We start from the raw sequence: 21,167 nt of genomic DNA on the forward strand, positions 1-21,167 counted from the left end.
TGGTCCTTGTCCGAGCCTTGCGCGGGGGCTCAGTCTGTTGGCTGACCTCCAGCCCCCGCAGGGAAGGGCTGTGCCCCCCTCCCCCACTACCCCTTTCTCTCCGACCCACGTTGTGTAAGCGGCGCCTCCCTCCTGTGGCCCATTCCTCCTCCTGGCCTACTGCCCAGCCCTGCCTAACCCCTGCCCAGCCTCATATAAGCCAGCCTGGGCCCTGCCTGGTCCGAGCAGGCACAGCGGACTCCCAGTGGACATCAGGGGGCAAAGCGGGCACCAGGCCGGCCTCTCCCATTAAGTGGAGTCTCTGGCAGGGCCCGATGGCACTGCCGGCCGCTGCGTGGCCACTGCTCCTGCTCCCGCTCTTTTCTGTCCCCTCGTGGGGCGGCCACATTGGCCCCAAGTCCCCACTGCGCTATTCCCGCTTCCTGGACCCCTCTAACATCATGTATCTGCGTTGGGACTTTGACCCAGACGCCGAGGTCATCACCTTCGACCTGCAGGTCCGCACGGCCGGCTGGGTGGGCCTGGGCATCACCACCTACTACACCAACGTGGGGGCCGACCTGGTGGTCGGTGGCGTCCTACCCAATGGGAGCATCTACTTCTCGGTGAGCCCAGGCTGTGGGAGGGGTCTTGGGGTAGGATGGTCTCACTGGCACGCAGGGGACTTGGGCCCTCTGTCCCCTCAGGCAGTCGACACAGGCTCCAGTGACACTTTCTGTCTCAGATATGACTGTGAATCTGTGTAACCGGTGCTCATGCATATCCATTGGTGCTCAAGAACGGACACACCCCTAGGAGGTGTGTACTACCCAACTATTGCCCAAACATCCATGCACTCACCATCCTGGGAGGGCAGAGTGGTCTGGGGACCACCCCCATCAGGCCTGGCTCTGCCTGGGTCATAGCACAGCCCTGTTCGAACAATCAATCATACAGATAATCAATTTCATTTATTGAGTACTTACTGTGTGCAGAGCACTGTACTAAACCCTTGGGACAGTACCCTGCATTAGGGTATGGAGACATGGTCTCTACCCAAAAGGAGGTCACACGTTACATGGGTACACAGACATTAAAATAAATTACAGAAAACCAGCATGGTCTATTGGAAAGATCATGGGCCTGGGTATCTCAGCTCTAGCACTTACTTGCTGTGTGACCTTGGGCAAGTCACTTTACTTCTCTGTAACTCAGTTCCCTCATCTGAAAAATGGGGATCCAATACCTGTGCTCCCTCTTAAAATGTGAGCCCCATGTTGGATCTGATTATCTTGTATCTTCCCCAGTGCTTAGTACACTGCCTGGCACAGAGTAAGAATTTAACAAAGACCACTATTATTATTACAGATAGGAGAAGAGACAGAGTATAAGGCTATCAACATAAGTGCTGTGGGGCTGGGGGTGGGTGAATAATAAAATGAGAATAATGAAAGTAATAATAATAACAATTGTGGTTTTTTTAAGCACTTGCTAGGTTTCAGGCACTGTTCGAAATGCCGGGCTTAAATCAAGGTAACTGGGTTGGGTACAGTCTCTAACCCTCGTAGAGCTCACAGTCTTAATCTCAGAGAAGCAGCATGGCTTAATGGAAAGAGCCCGGACTTCGGAGTCAGAGGTCGTGGGTTCTAATCCCAGCTTCACTACTTGTAGCCTGTGTGACTTTGGGCAAGTCACTTAACTTCTCTGTGCCATAGTTACCTCATCTGTAAAATGGGGATTAAGACTGTGAGCCCCACCTGGGACAACCTGATAACTTTGTATCTCCCAAAGCACTTACAATGCTTGGCACATGGTAAGCACTTAACAAATAGCATTATTATTATTATTAATAATAATAATGATGATCCATGGCTTAGTGGAAAAAGCATGGGCTTGGGAGTCAGAGGACATAGTTTTTAATCCTGTCTCTGCCACTTGTGTGCTGTGTGACCTTGGACAAGCCACTTATCTTCACTGTGCCTCATTTACCTCATATGTAAAAAGGAGATTAAGACTGTGAGCCCCAAGTGGGACAACCTGCTGACCTCATATCTACCCCAGTGCTTTGAACAGTGCTTGGCACATAGTAAGCGCTTAACAACTACCATAATTACAACAAATACCATAATTATTTTACATATGAGGTAACTGAGGCACAGAGAAGTGAAGTGACTTGCCCAAGATCACACAGAAGACAAGTGGTAGAATTGGGACTAGATCCCAGACCCTTTTGACTCCCAGCCCATGCTCTATCCACTAAGCCACACTGCTTGCTTAAGGGGTACAGACTCCAGGGCCTAAGGAAAGGAGAAAGGGCTGGGGAGATGGGAGATTAGTCAAGGAAGGTTTCTAGGAGCAGATATGATTGTAGAGGCCTTTGAAGATGAAGAGAGAGAAACCATCCAAGACAAAGAGGTTGAAGATGTTGGTCAGGGAGGGAAAGATGGAGGTCAGAGAGGGAAAGTGGGTCATCAGGAAGGGAAAGGTGGTGGTCAGAGAGAGGAAGATGGCAGTCAGGGAGGGAATGAGGCAGTTAGGAAGAGGAAAGTGGTGGTCAGGGTAGGGAAGATGATGGTCCAGGATGGGGAGTAAGTGTTTTTAGGAGGGAGAGGGGATGGGGTCAGAGGCCCAGGGAAGGAGGTAAGGTTTGGTGAGCAGCAGAGGAAGAGGAGGATGACACCAAGTTGGGGAAGCAGATTGGTGTGGATGTGGAGGAGACACTGTAGGGGCACCCTGCAAGAGGCCAGAGGGGCTGGGAAGACTGATGGGGTCTTGGGGCACTTGCAGAGCATGCTTAGAGGGACACTGACATCGGGGCAGGGGACGAGCCTGAATCTCTTGCCCTGCGGGGCCTTCCTGGATCCTGCTCACCCCCTGAAGCCCCCAGCCCTTGCCTCCCACCCCCAGGATCAGCACCTGCTGGATGATGTGACGGTGGAGCCGGATGGGAGTCAGGATGCCCACCTGCAGTCCTTGGTACAGGATTCTGTCTACACCACCATGCGTTTCTCCCGCCCCTTCCGCTCCTGCGACCCCCACGACAGGGACATCACGGTATGAAAAGTGGGGAGACCCCACCTGGCCCTGCAAGCTCCCAGCTTGCCCCAAACCCATCCCTGTCCATCCCCTGCCTGCCCAGGGCATCCAAGGGCAAAGCAAGTGTGGGCATATGAGAGCGGGTTGCTTGTGTGCAGACTGTGTATATGCACAGGGGGCTGCGTGCTTGCACAGTGGTGAGTTGTGTGTGTGAATGTACATGGGTTTGTGTGTGTGCACGGGGGGCTGTGTGTTTCTGTTTGTGGGTTGAGTATGCACACAGGTGGGCTCTGTGTATGTGTGCATGTGTGTGTGAAGGAGCACATTCCCCTGACCCCTGACCCGCCCCTTGCAACTGTCTTCCCAGGAAGACACCATCCGGGTCATTGGGGCCTATGGCCTGAGTGACCAGAGTGGCCAGGTCAAGCTGGAGGCCGAGAGGACATTCGTCAAATCCATCTTCCTGCTGCAGGTCATCCACCCCGACCAGCTGGACTCGCCGGACACCTCCTACATCTATGACATAGGGATCAAGGATGTGAGCCCTTCTCCCCTAATCCCATGCTCCACCACCACCGTCTGTCCCTCGCCCCCTCCATGTCACCCTCCCAACTGCCCACCTCAGACAGGAACTCTGCTCCTCAGGCCCTCCCTCCTGCCCTCAACACTCCTCTTTTGTCATCTTTCTCCTGATCCCCATCTGTCTCCCAGAGGAGATTTCTAACCTGTTCCTTCAATCCACCTACTCTCCCTGCACCTATGATCCTGACCTCTCTCACTTCCTGCTGCTGCTCAAGGAAGCAGCATGGCTTAATGGAAAGATCACGGGCCTGGAAGTCAGAAGAAACTGGGTTCTAATCCCAGCTGCACCACGTGGCTGTTGTGTGACCTTGGGCCAGTCACTTTAACTCTCTGGGCCTCAGTTACCTCATCTGTAAAAAACAGGGATTAAGAGTGTGAACTCAATATGCGACAGGGACTGTGTCCAACCTGATTAATTTGTATCTACCCTAGAGCTTAGGACAGTGCTTGGCACATAGTTAGTGCTTAACAAGTACCATAATTATTATTACCTCCTGAAACCACTTGCTCCAACTCATATCACCTCCTTTCCTGCCTTTCTTCATCCTTTCCCCCTCTGACAGCTCATCCCCTCTGCCTTTAAGCATTCCCAACCTTCCCCCATTCTACAAAATCAGTCAACCAATGACAGTTATTGAGCACTTACTATGTGCAGAGCACTGAACTAAGCACTTGGGAGAGTACAGTACAACAGAATTAGCAGACACTTTCCCTGCCCAAAACTATCTTACAGTCTAGAGGGGGAGACAGCCATTATCATGAATAAATAATTTTAAAATATCTAAAATTTAAAAATATGTACATAAGTGCTGTGAGGTTGGGGGTGGGGTGAATATCTAAATTCCAAAGGTCGAAGATCCAAGTGTGTAGATGACACTCAAGGGAGAGTGAGCCAGGGAAAAGAGGGCTTAATCGGGGAAGGCCTCTTGAAGGAAATGTGACCTTAATAATGCTTTTAAGGTGGAGAGAGTAGTGGTCTGGCATATACAGTTGGGGAGGGAGTTCCTGGCTAGGGGAGGGACATGGGAAAGGGGTCGGGGTTGAGATAAATGAGATTGGGGCACAGTGACTAAGCTGGTGCTATAGGAACAGATTGTGTGGACTAGGCTGTAGTTTGAGATCAGTGAGATGAGGTAGGATAATAATAATAATAATAATAATAATAATAATAATGGCATTTGTTAAGCGCTTACTATGTGCAAAGCACTGTTCTAAGCGCTGGGGGGATACAAGGTGATCAGGTTGTCCCACGTGGGGCTCACAGTGTTAATCCCCGTTTTACAGATGAGGGAACTGAGGCTCAGAGAAGTGAAGTGACTTGCCCAAGGTCACACAGCAGACATGTGGTGGAGCTGGGATTTGAACCCATGTCCTCTGACTCCAAAGCCCGGGCTCTTTCCACTGAGCCACGCTGCTTCTCTAATGGAGGGATAGAGGGAGCTGACTGAAAGCCAGTGGTAAGGAGTTTCTGTTTGATGAGGAGGTAGATTGGCAAGCACTGAAGGTTCTCGAGGAGTGGGAAGACATGGACTGCAGTGAAAGTTTGTAGAAAAATGATCCATGCAGCAGAGTTAAGTATGGACTGAAGTGGGGAGAGACAGGGGGTTGGGAGTTCAGGGAGGAGGCAGAATCAGTAGTCAAGGCAGGATAGGATAAGTGCTTGTATCAGCAGGGTAGCAGTTTGGATGGAGAGGAAAGGGTGGATTTTAGCAATGTTGTGAAGGTAGAACTGACAAAATTTGGTGATAGATTGAATATGTGGTTTGAATGAAAGAGATGAACTGACAACAACACCAAGGTTATGGGCTTGTGAGATAGGGAGGATAATGGTGTTGTCTACAGTGATGGGAAAGACATGGGGGGAACATGTCTTTGGGAAGACATGTTTGGTTGGGAAGATACGGAGTTCAGTATTGGACATGCTTAATTTCATTCATCCCCCCCCCCCACACACACCGTCTTATCTCCTTCCCTTCCCCACAGCACCTGTATATATGTATACATGTTTGTACATGTTTATTACTCTATTTATTTATTTATTTTACTTGTACATATCTATTCTATTTATTTTATTTTGTTAATATATTTGGTTTTGTTCTCTGTCTCCCCCTTCTAGACTGTGAGCCCACTGTTGGGTAGGGACTGTCTGTATATGTTGCCAACTTGTACTTCCCAAGTGCTTAGTACAGTGCTCTGCACACAGTAAGCGCTCAATAAATATGATTGATTGATTGACTCATTCATTCATTCATTCATTCATTCAATTGTATTTATTGAGCGCTTACTGTGTGCAGAGCACTGTACTAAGCATTTGTGAAGCAGTGTGGCTCAATGGAAAGAGCACAGGCTTTGGAGTCAGAGGTCGTGGGTTCAAATCCCGGCTCTGCCAATTGTCAGCTGTGTGACTTTGGTTAGGTCACTTAACTTCTCTGTGCCTCAGTTACCTCATCTGTAAAATGGGGATTAAGACTGTGAGCCCCCCGTGGGACAACCTGATCACCCTGTAACCTCCCCAGCGCTTAGAACAGTGCTTTGCACATAGTAAGTGCTTAATAAATGTCATCATTATTATTATTATTGCAAGTTGGCAACATATAGAGACGGTCCCTACCCAACAACAGGCTCACAGTCTAGGAGGGGGAGACAGACAACAAAACAAAACATGTGGACATGTGTAAAGTCATCAGAATAAATAGAAGTAAAGCTAGATGCACATCATTGGCAAAATAAATAGAATAGTAAATATGTACAAGTAAAATAAATAGAGTAATAAATCTGTACAAACATATATGTAGGTGCTGTGAGGAGGGGAAGGAGGTAGGGTGGGGGGGATGGGGAGGAGGAGAGGAAAAAGGGGGCTCAGTCTGGGAAGGCCTCTTGGAGGAGGTGAGCTCTCAGTAGGGTTTTGAAGGGAGGAAGAGAGCTAGCTTGGCAGATGCGTGGAGGGAGGGCATTCCAGGCCAGGGGGAGGACGTGGGCTGGGGGTTGACGGTGGAAGAGGCGAGAACGAGGCACAGTGAGGAGGTTAGTGGCAGAGGGACGGAGGGTGCGGGCTGGGCTGTAGAAGGAGAGAAGGGAGGTGAGGTAGGAGGGGGCGAGGTGATGGAGAGCCTTGAAGCTGAGAGTGAGGAGTTTTTGCCTGATGCGTTAGGTTGACTGATAGCCACTGGAGATTTTTGAGGAGGGGAGTAACATGCCCAGAATGTTTCTGCACAGAGATGATCCAGGCAGCAGCGTGAAGTATAGATGAAGTGGGGAGAGACAGGATGATGGGAGATCAGAGAGGAGGCTGATGCAGTAATCCAGTTGGGATAGGATGGGAGATTGAACCAGCAAGGTAGCGGTTTGGATAGAGAGGAAAGGGCGGATCTTGGTGATGTTGCGGAGGTGAGACCGGCAGGTTTTGGTGATGGATTGGATGTGAGGGGTGAATTAGAGAGCAGAGTCGAGGTTGACACCAAGGTTGCGGGCTTGTGAGACAGGAAGGATGGTAGTGCCGTCTACAATGATGGGAAAGTCAGGGAGAGGGCAGGGTTTGGGAGGGAAGATAATTTGAAGCGTCGGCAGATCATCCAGGTAGAGATGTCCTGAAGGCAAGGGGAAATGCTAGATTGCAGGGAAGGAGGGAGGTCAGGGCTGAAGATGTAGACTTAGGAATCATCTGCATGGCATTAGTAATTGAAGCCATGGGGGTGAGACCTGGGCTGCTCCTTTCCATGCCTTCCACCCAGAGACCTGGGCTGCTTTAATCTGCCCTCACCCCCACCAATCCTGTGACCTGGGCTGCCTCTATCTATCCCCCAACCCTGTGACCTGGACTGCCCCTATTCATGCCCCCACTCTGTGGCCTCGTCTGCCCCTACCAGTACTCCCCCCCATCTCCTCCCTCCATGACCTGGGCTGTCCCTCTTCTGCTCCCCTTAGTTCCTGATTCCAGAGGACGACACCACCTATGCCTGCAGCTTCCTGCCCCTGCCTATAGTCAAGGAGAAACATCACATCTACAAGGTGGGGGAGGGGACAGGGGTCAGGGATCGAGGGGGGGGGTAGGGAAGGGAGGGTCCCCCATCCCCCAGGGGAGAGTGGAGAGGGAACAGGGTGTTTGCCCTCTTCCACCCCACATCTGATCCTAAGGCTCCCCTGTCCCCCTCTGTCCACTCTGCTCTGGGGGTCAGGGGAAGTCCTTAGGTCAGACTCCCTCCCCCTCCCACCTTCCCCCGCTCACCTCCAGCTGGCCTCGAGGGGGATCCTTATGCCAAGGGTCTTGGGGAAGTGGGGAAAAGGGCAGTTTGGAGGGAGGAAGTGTCCCTCCCATATCTCAGGACCTGGTTTCCCAACCTGTCTGTCTGCCTCCCTCGGCCCCTCCCCCTGCTCCTCCCCAAATGTCACCTTCTCCCCTCTCCCTGCCCTTGCCCCTCCCCCACCTTTCCCCACTCTCTCCCCCACCAACCCCAGTTTGAACCCAGGTTGACCTACCACAATGAGACAATGGTGCATCACATCCTCGTCTATGCCTGTGGCAATGCCAGTGTCCTGCCCAAGGGCGTCAACAACTGCTATGGGAGTGACCCGGCCTTCTCGCTCTGCTCCCAAGTGATCATCGGCTGGGCCGTCGGGGGGACGGTGAGTCCAGAGGGGCAGGAAGGCAATCCAGCCTCTCCCTCACTGGTCCCCACGCCGCTCTATTTTCTCTTCTCTCCCTTCCCCCCATCTCTCTCTCCCTCCCCCTGATTTGCCCTCTTCTTGCCTCCTTCTGACTCCACTTTCTCTCCCAAACTCGGATTGTACTTGACTGGGGCTGGCACCAAGTGTTCTTCCCCCGAAATGCAATGAGTCCTGGTCCAGAGGCTCAGGCAGTGTTCCGTCAGCAGAGCTGAGAGCTCCTTGTCCTCTGTCCCCAGAGCTATCAGTTTCCAGACGATGTGGGAATCTCCATCGGGACACCCATTGATCCCAAGTGGGTTCGACTGGAGATTCATTACAGCAACGTCCACGGCCTCCCAGGTGGGTGAGGGTCCCATCCAGGTATGCTGCTGTGGGAAGAGGAATCAATCAATCAGTCAATCAATTGAATTTGTTGAGCACTTAATAATAATAATAGTTATGCTACTTGTTAAGCACTTACTATGTATCAAGCACTGTTCTAAACGCTGGAGTAGATACAAGTCAATCAGGTTGGACACAATCCCTGTCCCACATGAGGTTCACACTCTTAATCCCCATTTTTCCAGATGAGGCAACTGAAGCAAGAGGATAATAATAATAATAATAATAATTATAATGTCACTTGTTAAGCGCTTATTATGTGCCAGGCACTGTACTACGTGCTGGGGTAGATACAAGCAAATCAGGTTGGACAAAGTCCCTTTCCCATGTGGGGCTCACAGTTTCCATCCCCATTTTACAGATGAAGGTACTGAGGCCCAGAGAAATAAAGTGACTTGCCCAAGCAGCAGCAGACAAGCAGCGGAGCCGGTATTAGAACCCATAACTTTCTGACTCCCAGGCCCTTGCTCTATCCACTATGCCATGCAGAGAAGTGAAGTGACTTACCCAAGATCACACAGCAGACATGTGGTGGAGCTGGGAATAGAACCCAGGTTCTTCTGACTCCCAGAATGGGGCTCTATCCACTAAGCCACACTACTTCTCATTTACTGTGCTCAGAGCACTGTACTAGGCGCTTGGGAGGATACAATAGAACAGAGTTGGTAGACAAGTTCCCTGCCCACAATGAGTTTACAGTCTAGATAGTCTACAGTCTGGAGAGGAAGTGGCCAAGCTCCGTGGTGAGCCCAGGAGGCACACGCCCGCATTCATTCATTCATTCAATTGTATTTATTGAGCGCTTACTGTGTGCAGAGCACTGTACTAAGCACTTGGGAAGTACAAGTCGGCAACATATAGAGACGGTCCCTACCCCACAATGGGCTCACAGTCTAGAAGGGGGAGACGGACAACAAAACAAAACATGTAGTCCGCAGCAACCAGCCTCGCCCACCCATGCCTGAGAGGAGCACTGGGAGGATAGAGGCTGGGATGGGGAAGAGAAACAGAACTCCCAATCTTTCCCCTAGACCCACCCACTCCTATGACATTCCCAAATCTGTCAACCCCACCACCACCCTCCCCATCCCTGTAGCTCACAAACTCAGGGTCACCTCGGGCGCCTTATTGCCTCTCTGCTCACACACTCAATCTACTGAAAAACCCTGCTGGGTTTTCCTGCAGAACAACTCCTGGATAGGCTCCCGCTTCCCTCCAAATGGGAAGCAGTGTGGCCTAGTGGAAAGGGCACAGGCCTGTGAGTCAGAGAATCTGAGTTCTAAATCCAGCTTTGCTACTTGTCTGCTGCGTGACCTTGGACAAGTCACTTTACTTCTATAAAATTGGGATTAAGACTATGAGCCCAACCTGATTACCTTTGCCCCAGTGCTTAGTTCAGTGCCAGGCACATGGTAAGCATTTAACAAATACCATTATAAAAGCCCTCCCCCCCCCCCCCCCCCCCCCCCGCCCCAATAAACTGCTATCACTCTGGTCCACGCTCTGGTCATATCACGACTAGATTATTGCATTGGCCCTCTCTCTGGTCTCTCAACCTCCAGCCTCTCCCCAATCCAATCTAGAGTCCACTCTCCAACTGCATGGATCAACTCCCTGACATATCCCTTAGCCCACGTCTCTCCTCTCCACCAAACCCTCTGCTGGCTCCTCTCATCCTTTCATATAAAACAAAAACTCCTCACTGTTGACTTCAAGACTCTCCCCCATCCAATCCCAGTTTATCTATCGCTTTCTTCACTTGCTATTCCCCAACTCATTGTCTTTGTTCCTCCTAAACAGAAGGGATCTTGCTCTCAATTCCCCTTTCTCCATCCCTTTACTCTCACTGTTCCCATGGCTTGGAACTAGCTCCCCAAAATCCATCAGACCACAGGCCTCTCCACATTCAATTCCCTCCTAAAATCCCATCTCTTCCGACAAGAGTTTCCGACCCATAGTGACACCATGGACATAGCTCTCCCAGAACACCCCACTCTCCATATGCAATCATTCTGGGAGTGTATCCATACAGTTTTCTTGGTAAAAATATGGAAGTGGTTTACCATTGCCCTTCCACGCAGTAAACTTGAGTCTCCGCCCCCAACTCTCTCCTGTGCCACTGCTGCCCAGCATGGATGAGTTTTGACTTGTAGCTGATTGCCTTCCACTCACTAGCCACTGCCCAAACTAGGATTGGAATGGGTAGGCCTCTACTCGACTCTTCCTCCTGTAGCCGAGACTGACAGAGTACTGGAAACTCTAGAGGTGCAACTAAGAGGGGAATATGTAAGTGTACTTAATTTTTAATTTTCACTACTAGAGTTGTAAATGTATCTGTTAGGGTGGAAACTCCATGTAGGCAGGGAATGTGTTGCTTCATTATTTTGAAATTCCCAAGCACTTAGAACAGTGCACTGTATCAAATGGGGGCTTAATCAATGCTGCTGCTGCTACTACTACTATTACTACTACTACTACTACTATTACTAGTGGTGATGGTGATGATAGTAGTGGTGATGGTGATGATGGTGGAAATGAGGATGATGAGATAGAGATGGTGATGATGTTGGTGAAAATGGTGGAGATTATTGTGATGGTAGTGGCAATGATAGTGGATATAATGGTGATGGTGATGATGGTGATGGTGAAGATGGTGGAGATTATGGTGATGGTAGTGCTGATGGTGGACATAATGGTGATGATGGTTGGTGTTGATGGAGATGCTGGTGCTGGTAATGGTGGTGGTGGCGGTGTTGGTGATGGTGATGATGGTGGAAATAATGGGGTGGTGGTGGTGAAGATGGTGGAGATTATGGCGATGGTAGTGGTGATGATGATGATGGTGGTGGTGATGGTGCCCCTGGTAGAAATAATGGGGACGATGGTGAAGATGATGGAGACTGTGGTCTTGGTGTGATGATAGTGATGATGGTGATGGTGACGACTGATGGTGATGGTGAAGATGGTGGAGATCATGGTTGTGGTGTGATGATGGTGGTGATGGTGATGATGGAGAAAATAATGGGGATAGTGATGGTGTGTTAGAGATGGTGATGGTGAAGATGGTGGAGATCATGGTTGTGGTGTGATGATGATGGTGATAGTGATGATGGAGAAAATAATGGGGATAGTGATGGTGATGGTGTGTTAGAGATGGTGGTGATGGTGATATCACTTTGATATTAACCCAGGCCCCATGACACTTATGTACAATCCTCATACGCTATTACTTCCCTTATCATCATCATCATCAATCGTATTTATTGAGCACTTACTATGTGCAGAGCAATGTACTAAGCGCTTGGGAAGTACAAATTGGCAACATATAGAGACAGTCCCTACCCAACAGTGGGCTCACAGTCTAAAAGGGGGAGACAGACAACAAAACCAAACATACTAACAAAATAAAATAAATAGAATAGATATGTACAAGCAAAATAAATAAATAAATAAATAGAGTAATAAATATGTACAAAAATATATACATATATACAGGTGCTGTGGGGAAGGGAAGGAGGTAGGATGGGGGGATGGAGAGGGGGACGAGGGGGAGAGGAAGGAAGGGGCTCAGTCTGGGAAGGCCTCCTGGAGGAGGTGAGCTCTCAGCAGGGCCTTGAAGGGAGGAAGAGAGCTAGCTTGGCGGATGGGCAGAGGGAGGGCATTCCAGGCCCGGGGGATGACGTGGGCCGGGGGTCGATGGCGGGACAGGTGAGAACGAGGTACGGTGAGGAGATTAACGGGGGAGGAGCGGAGGGTGCGGGCTGGGCTGTAGAAGGAGAGAAGGGAGGTGAGGTAGGAGGGGGCGAGGTGATGGAGAGCCTTGAAGCCCAGGGTGAGGAGTTTCTGCCTGATACGCAGATTGATTGGTAGCCACTGGAGATTTTTGAGGAGGGGAGTAATATGCCCAGAGCGTTTCTGGACAAATATAATCCGGGCAGCAGCATGAAGTATGGATTGAAGTGGAGAGAGACACGAGGATGGGAGATCAGAGAGAAGGCTGATGCAGTCGTCTGGACGGGATAGGATGAGAGCTTGAATGAGCAGGGTAGCGGTTTGGATGGAGAGGAAAGGGCGGATCTTGGCAATGTTGCGGAGCTGAGACCGGCAGGTTTTGGTGGCGGCTTGGATGTGAGGGGTGAATGAGAGAGCGGAGTCGAGGATGACACCAAGGTTGCGGGCTTGTGAGATGGGAAGGATGGTAGTGCCGTCAACAGAGATGGGAAAGTCAGGGAGAGGGCAAGGTTTGGGAGGGAAGACAAGGAGTTCAGTCTTCGACATGTTGAGCTTTAGGTGGCGGGCAGACATCCAGATGGAGATGTCCTGAAGGCAGGAGGAGATGCGAGCCTGGAGAGAGGGGGAGAGAGCAGGGGCAGAGATGTAGATCTGGGTGTCATCAGCGTAGAGATGATAGTTGAAGCCGTGGGAGCGAATGAGGTCACCAAGGGAGTGCGTGCGTGCGTGTGCGTGTAGTGTTATCATCATCATCAATCGTATTTATTGAGCGCTTACTATGTGCAGAGCACTGTACTAAGCGCTTGGGAAGTACAAATTGGCAACATATAGAGACAGTCCCTAATCTATTTAAATGTCTGTCTCTTCCTGTAGATTGTAAGATTCATGTTGTACTCTCCCAACTCTTCAGTACAGTACTCTGCACATGGTCAATGCTAGATAAATGCCATTGATTGATTGGGGTGGAGATGAAAGTGGTGAGGATGTCGGCGGTGGTGACGAAGAAGGCAGTGAACTCTTTGGGCACTGAGGGGGTGGGGGCATGGCCTCAATGAATGAGTGCTTAGCTTGGTAAGAGAGCTGATGCCTGCAGCCTCTCGGGACCCGTGGAGAGCAGCTGGGGCCAGTGCCCGGCAATGCCTGGAAGGTAGTCCTCACAGCCATTTGCACAACAGGTATTTATGACTCTTCGGGCATGCGAGTGTTCTTCACCCCGATCCTGCGCAAGTATGACATGGGGGTGCTGCAGCTTGGCGTCTACACCTTCCCCATCCACTTCCTGCCCCCCGGGGCCACGTCCTTCCACTCCTATGGGCTCTGCCAGACCGACACGTTTGAGGAGGTGAGGCTGGCAGTGGTGGGGGGTGGGAGAGGGGCAGCTCACTGCCCAGGGTTCACCTTGTCACTCCCACACCCCCAACCAGATGGGCAAGGGAGCAGGACAGGGGCAGGGGAGCTGGGCGGGGACAGAGGGAGTCAGTTAAGGCATCATCTGAAGAGTGAGCTGATTGTGTTTCCACGCCCTAGGTGACTGGGTCTCCCCTGCAAGACCTCCACGTGTACGGTTACCTGCTGCACACACATCTGACAGGCCGCTCCCTGCAGGCCGTCCAGTACCGGTAAGCACAGGGACAAGGAGGGAGAGGGAGAGGAGGAGGGAGAAAGGGAGGGAGGAAGAAGCAAAAGAGGAGGCCTCAATCAATTAGTGGTATTTACTGAATGCCACTGTGTGCAGAACACTGTACTATGCACTTGTGAGTGTATACTATAACAGTTGGTAGACACATTCTCTGCCCACAGAGAGCTTACAGACTGGAGGGAGAGTCTCTAAACTGTAAACTCCTTGGGGGCAGGGGTTGAATCCACCAACTCTATTCAATTTTTAATGGGTTTTTTAATGGTATTTGTTAAGTGCTTACTACGTGTGGGCACTGGACTAAGCACTGGGGTGAATACAAGCAAATCGGGTTGGACAGAGTCCCTGCCCCACAAGTGGGCTCACAGGCTGAATTCCCATTTTATAGATGAGGTAACTGAGGCCCAGATAAGTTACTAATGCTAATAATAATTGTAGTATTTGCTCAGCACTTACTACATGTCAGGCACTGTGCTAAGTGTTCGGGCAGATTCAAGCTAGTCAGGTTGGACACATGGGGCTCACAGTAATCCCCATTTTACAGATGAAGTACCTAAGGCACAAAGAAGTGAAGTGACTTACCCAAGGTCACACAGCAGACACATAATGGAGCTGGGACTAAAGCCCAGATCCTTTTGACTCCCAGGGCCATTCTCTACCTGCTAGACCTCACTGCTTACTATGGCACTGCACTAAGCACCAAGGCAGATACAAGATAACTGGATTGGACACAGTCCCTGTTTCACCTAGAGCTCAAAGTATTAATCCCCACTTTACAGATGAGATAACCGAGGCACAGGGAAGTGAAGTGACTTGCTCAAGGTCTCACAGCAGTGCCAGAGCCAGGATTACAACCCAGGTCTTCTGACCCTCAGGCCTGGGCTCTTTCCACTAGATCACATTGCTTCTCTGTTGTATGAGCCCAAGCTCTTCACACAATAAATGCTTACATAAGTACCACTGATCGGTTGATTGACTGATTGGTGGTTGACTGATTCCAGCAATGGTGTCCAGCTCAGGACCATTTGTAAGGACAATGCCTATGACTTCAACCTGCAAGAAACCCGAGACCTGAAGGACCGGGTGGAAATCAAGTTGGTGAGTATCTCTGATGCCACCCAGCAACCTTGTGCTTATCCACTTGTTTCTGATTCATTTACTCTCATGTGTCTCATGTCTGTTTTCATTCTTTTTAAAGACTATTTTCCATCTGTTTTCATTTCCTTATCACTCCCATCAATTATAAACTCCTCAAAGGAAGAGAGCGTGTCTTTTACTTCAATGTGTGTTTCCCAGGGTTTACTACAGTGTTCCGCCCACCGCTGGGGCCTAGTTCAACACTGTACTAGTTAGTTGGTTCCCAGTACAGTACTCTGCATATAGCAGGCTCCTAATACAGCAATCTAAACAGGTGCTCCCATCAGCATTGATGATGCTGATGGACTCTCCCACCCAGAGGGAAGGATGTGGGTTGGCAGCGGCTCCAGCCCAGAGCATTATTATTCTTATTCTTATTATTGTAGTTATTACTGTATTTGTTAAGTGCTTATGATGAGTCAAGCATTGCTCTAAGTGCTGAGCTGGTTATAAACTAATCAGGATGGACACAGTCCCTGTTACACATGGGGTTCACAGTCAAACTAGAAAGGAGAACAGCCATGGAATCCCCAGTTCACAGTTGTGGAAACTGAGGCATAAAGGAATTGAGTTGCCCAAGGTCACATACCAGGTATTGGCAGAGCTGGGATTAGAACCCAGGTCCCCTGGCTCCCAGGACCAGGCTTTTTCCACTAGGTCGTGCCTGCAGTCCCGGGCCCGCTGTTCAAAGGCTCTAGAAATGAGAATGGAGGTTGGGGGTGAGGGGGAGACCAGCTTGGCCCTTGGGGTTCCCTGCCAGTGGATCTGGTTTGGTTGGGCGATCCCTGCCCTGAGTGCCCCTAAATTCTGAGCCCCAGAGCCCCCCCCACCCCGATCTGGGGGCCACAGATGCACCAGCTTCTGGGACTTGGCACAGAAGTGTGGACATTCATGGGGGTCCGGAACTAAACTGAAGTAGAGAACCTATAGTGGGGCAGAACCATGGGTTAAAAATCTGAACTGGGGGGGAGGGGGGAGGGGTCCAGAACCAAGCCGTGGGGGGCCAGAACTGAACCACGGGTGTTCAGAACCAGACCAGGGAGGTTGAGAACCTACAGTGGGGGTCCAGAATCAAACCAGGGGGACCAGAACTAAACTTTGGAGGTACAGAATCCCTCCACCCTTCCAGCGTTCCCAGCCCAAGGGTCTCTCAGGTCATTCATTCATTCATTAATTCACTCATCCAATCATATTTATTCATTCAATCGTATTTATTGAGTGCTTACTGTGTGCAGAGCCCTGTACTAAGCGCTTGTGAAGTACAAATTGGCAACATATAGAGACGGTCCCTACCCAACAACGGGCTCACAGTCTAGAAGGGGGAGAGATCCATCCGGACCCCCAGAATCACTGGGCACCTGAAATGGAGGGCAGGGCCAGCCTCCAGTGTGGCCACACTGGGGTCTGGCTGGCCCAGAGTAGCCACTGGCTTCCTTTGCCAGGAGCCCCTCCTGGAGAGGATCTGGGTCCCCGGGAGAACGACCCCACCCCTCACAGACTGTCATCTGTGGCTTTTGTGCTCCCCTCTGGGCAGGGCGACGAGCTGCTGGTGGAGTGTGTCTACCAGACCCTGGACCGGGACTCCATGACCTTCGTACGTGCCCTCTCCCTCCAGCCTCTGCTGCCCCCCACCCTTCTTCCTGCCTGGTAGAGAAGGGGGGAGGTCTGGTGGAGTTTGGCTACCAGACCCTGGACCAGACCTCCCTGCCCTTCATACATGCCCTTTCCTCCCCTGTCCTTCTTCCTGCCCCTACCCCTGGGGGTGGGACTCTCACAGCTGGATCAACGACTCCTGGTGTTAGTCCTGCTGGTTACCCCATTTCCACCGCCCTTCTTTCTGACCCAGGGTTTTGGTGGTGGGGACCCTCCCACCCGGAACAACTATTGCTGGGGTCAGTCCTGCTGGTATTCCTCCACTCCTGGTGTCAGTCCTGCTGATTTTCTCTCTAGTGGAGCCTGGGCCTCCCTCTTCCTGTAACCCAAATGTCACTCCAAGAACTCCTCACCCAGGATTAGCTCTGCTCTGGCCTCTCTCTTTCAGCACCCACTGGGAACAAGGGGACAAGGGGCGGCTAGCACACCCTTCTGTCCCAGAGGCCACAGGGCCACCACTCACCAATACCCCCGGCGGCAGGGGCCACCTCACCTTCCCCAAACAATGAGCTTTGGGGTCTCTCCTCTGCCTCTCCTTCCTTCCCGCCCTCCTCCCGGTTCAGGGAGGCCCGAGCACCATGAACGAGATGTGCCTGATCTTCCTTTTCTACTTCCCGCGCAACACCATCTCCAGCTGCATGGGCTACCCTGGACTCATACAAGTGGCCCGAGAGTTCGGCGAAGAGGTCTCCGAGTGCGTGTCCCTGGGAGCCGCGCGGGGGAGGGGAGATCCTGGGGGTCAAGGGTCGAAGGTAGAGTGCAGGTCCTCCCGCTAGCCCCCATCCCCCGCTCCACCCCCACACCTCTTCTGTCTCGGTGGCTCCTGCCACACCAGGTGGACACAGAACCGGATTCAGGCCCCTGGGCTGTGTAGACTGGCTGCCGAGTGCGGGGAGGGATGGTTCAGTGGGCAGAGCATTCTTTGGGCACCCGAGGCCCAGAGGTGCTCTGGGGATAACAGCACTCCACCGAGCCCGTGAACTGATGGGTGGAGGCAGGATGGGTTCCCCCTCCCCATTTCCTGAGCCGTACAAAAAGCCGTCTCCACCTCTCCATTCATCTGGTCCCCTCTTGCCCTGCTCCCATTTCTTCCCATAATAATAATAATAATAATAATAATAATAATAATAATAATAATAATGGTATTTCTTAAAAACTTACTGTGTCAGGCATTGTTCTAAGCACCCCTCTACTGAGAAGCAGCGTGGCTTAGTAGAAAGAGCGGGAGCTTGGGAGTTAGAGGATGTGGGTTCTAATCCCGCTTCCGCCACTTGTCTGCTATGCGACCTTGGGCAAGCCACTTAACTTCTCTGTGCCTCCATTACCTCATCTGGAAAATGGGGATTAAGACTGTGAGCCCCACGTGGGACAACCTGCTTATCTTGTATCTACCCCAGCGCTTAGAACAGTGTTTGGCATAGTAAGCACTTAACAAATACAATTATTCTTATTCTTACCGATTTCCCAATTGTTCTTTCTCTTCCCCATGCCCATCTGGCCCTCCTTCTCTCGTCTTCCCCCCCCCCCCCCCCCCCGTCCCGGGGCGGCCTCCCTGGCCTGATGCCCTGGGCCTGCAGCGTCATGGAGGGGCTGATGGTGATGAGCGGGGTGGATTGGACGGAGGAAAACATCCGAAAGGCAGAGCGGGCCTGCCAGGAGGCCGACCAGGTGGTCATCATAAAGACCATAGACGTGAGTGGACTTCGGGGACCGCGAGGACGAGGACGGGGAATGCCGGACACGAGGGGTGGGGGGCCCCGCTCCAGCCAGGGTCGGATGGGTCGACTTGGGAGGGACGTGACCGTCTCTAGCCAGACAGCCGCCCCTCAGGGGCTGGAGAAGGCCTCCCCCATCCCACCCCCCAGCTGGGTCCCTTGCAAAAAGTAGGGAGGCTCAGCCAGCCCCCTGAGGAAGGTTCTCTGTCCCCTGAGCTGACACTCACTTCCTCTCCTCTCGCTCCTTCTCCTCACTCCTTTCCCCTGGGTCCTTCTCCTCCTCCTCCTCCATTCATTCAATCGTATTTATTGAGCGCATACTGTGTGCAGAGCACTGTAGTAAGCTCGTGGAAAGTACAATGCAGCAATAAAGAGAGACACTCCCTGCTCACAGTGGGCTCACAGTCTGGGGGAGCGGGCTGCTGGGGGGAGGGGGGAGCGACAGACATCAATACAAGTAAACAGGCATAAATATAAATACATAGAACTGATTGTGAGCCCCACATGGGACAACCTGATCACCTTGTATCCTCCCCAGCGCTTAGAACAGTGCTTTGCACATAGTCAGCGCTTAACAAATACCAAAATTATTATTATTATTATTATTATTATTATTATTATTATATATACAGAGGTGCCGTGGGGCGCGGAGAGGGGGAAGAGCAAAGGGAGAGAGTCAGGGGGAGGCTGAAGGGAGGGGGAGGTGAGGCAAATTGGGGCTTAGCGTGGGAAGGGCTCCTCCTCCTCCTCCTCCCTCCCCACCTGGTTCCTCCTTCTCCTCCCGCCCCCTTTCTGACTTCCCAGGAGATGGTGACCAACCGGACGGGTCACATCCCGGCCATCGCAGCCCCGGTGCGGGGCTCCTGCGTGGAATCTTCCGGGGGCAAAGTGGAGGCCCAGGACCAGATCCCGGCCGGCTTCCGCGCCGCCCCGTCCAGCTCCGGTCCGGCCTCGGCGGGCCGCCTGCCGGCGCCGCTCCTGCCCGCCCTCCTCCTGCTGCTGCTGCAGGGGGTGGCCCTGCGGCTCCTCGACGCCTCCCCACCGAGGACCTGAGCCCCCGCCCCCGCCTCCGCCCCGCCGGCCGCTCGCCCCCCTGCCCGGGACTAGACCAGAGCTCCCAGGACAGGACCTCACCTGGCAGACTCCGGGGCCGGTCCTTGCTTCGGTCCGGCCCGTTGGGTGCGGGGTTCCGGGACTTGGCCCGCTCTGTCCAGGCGGACCGGGCCTGGGCCCGGGTTCCCGAGGGATGTCCGAGTGACGGCCGGCCGCCCCACCCCGCCCTGCCCCCGCAGGCCCCGCCTCCTGGCCGCCCCGAAGCCCAGGAGCACATGCCCCAGACCCAAATAAAACGTCTCTGTCAACCGCAGTCACCGGTTCGTGCCCGCGGGCCTGGGCCGCCTGGAGCGTCGCGCTCGACCCAGAGGCAGCATCGGGCCGCCCCACCGCCTCCCAAGTCCTGCACTAAACGCTGGGGACGATGCAGGGTGGTCAAATAATTATTATAATAACAATGAGGGTAGTTGTTAAGCGTTTACTATGTGTCAGGCACAGTTCTAAGCGCTGGGGTGTCCCTTTCCCACATCTTAATCCCCATGTTACAAATGAGGTAACTGGGGCACAGAGGAGTTAAGTGGCTTGCCCAAGGTCACGCAGCAAAGTGGCGGAACCGGAATTAGAACCCATGTCCTCTGACTCTCGAGCCCTGTTCTTGCCACTAAACCACACTGCTTCTCTTGGTAAAATCAGACCCAGGCCCTGCCCACCGGACCCCACCCTCCTCCGTTCCCCGGGCCCATTGTCTCTTTGGGGAAGGTACATACACACCCCCTTCCTCCGTTGCCCGGGTGCATTATCTCTTTGGAAAGGTGTCCACACACAAACACCTCCCCCTCCCGCTCCCCACTCCTCTTAATAATGATATTTGTTAATCGCTTACTCTGTGCAAAGCGCTGTCCTAAGCGCCAGGGGGGATACAAGGTGATCAGGTTGTCCCACTTGGGGCTCACAGTCCTCATCCCCATTTTACAGATGAGGTAACTGAGGCACAGAGAAGTTAAGTGATTTGTCCAAAGTCACATAGCTGACAAGTGGCCGAGAGGGATTAGAACCCATGACCTCTGGCTCCCAAGCCCGTGGCTTTCCACTGAGCCACTATCTGTCTAGTCTCCCTCCCCCTTTTCCTTAACGACGCCCGGGTCACTGAAATGTCCTCGGTGTAACGGGAGACAGACTCAGTCAGTCCGTCAGTCAATCGTATTTAACGAACGCTCATTGTGTGCTGAGTTGTGTAGTAAAACTTGGGATAATTATAATTATTATCAAGTGGCGTCGAGTCGTTTCCAATTCATAGTGACTCGATATATTCTCCCTAGAGCGTCCTATCTTCTGCCATAATCCGTAACTTTTTTAATGGTTCTTCCGTAATCGTTATGGTCACCATCCATCTGGCTGCTACCATTAGTGTCTTCTTGTTACCGACAAGTAGGGAGCAAAATAAATTAATCGGTGTAAATCGGCCACAGGGTTCGAGAACCAAGGTGGTGACACAGATAGGAATAATGACTCGGAGACCTGAGTTCAGATAGAACAGTAGAGGTAGGAAAGCTGACTGCTCGCCCGTTCACCTCCCGAGAGGCACGAGCGACGAACAA

At 52.1% G+C, this 21,167-nt stretch overlaps 1 protein-coding gene across 1 annotated transcript; it reads left to right on the forward strand.

Annotated features, from left to right (window-relative positions):
• Positions 1 to 314: 314 nt before the first annotated feature.
• LOC119944456 (putative DBH-like monooxygenase protein 2) lies at positions 315 to 19,569 on the forward strand. The gene is made up of 13 exons (XM_038765420.1): positions 315 to 605; positions 2,887 to 3,033; positions 3,383 to 3,553; positions 7,522 to 7,605; positions 8,053 to 8,220; positions 8,499 to 8,601; positions 13,551 to 13,717; positions 13,903 to 13,994; positions 15,013 to 15,109; positions 16,683 to 16,742; positions 17,365 to 17,495; positions 18,379 to 18,493; positions 19,321 to 19,569. Exons 1-13 carry the CDS (start codon positions 315 to 317, stop codon positions 19,567 to 19,569), a joined length of 1,875 nt encoding a protein of 624 aa, XP_038621348.1.
• The last annotated feature ends 1,598 nt before the right edge of the window (positions 19,570 to 21,167 follow it).

This window comes from Tachyglossus aculeatus, chromosome 2, assembly GCF_015852505.1.
Source record: "Tachyglossus aculeatus isolate mTacAcu1 chromosome 2, mTacAcu1.pri, whole genome shotgun sequence".
NCBI lineage: Eukaryota > Metazoa > Chordata > Mammalia > Monotremata > Tachyglossidae > Tachyglossus > Tachyglossus aculeatus.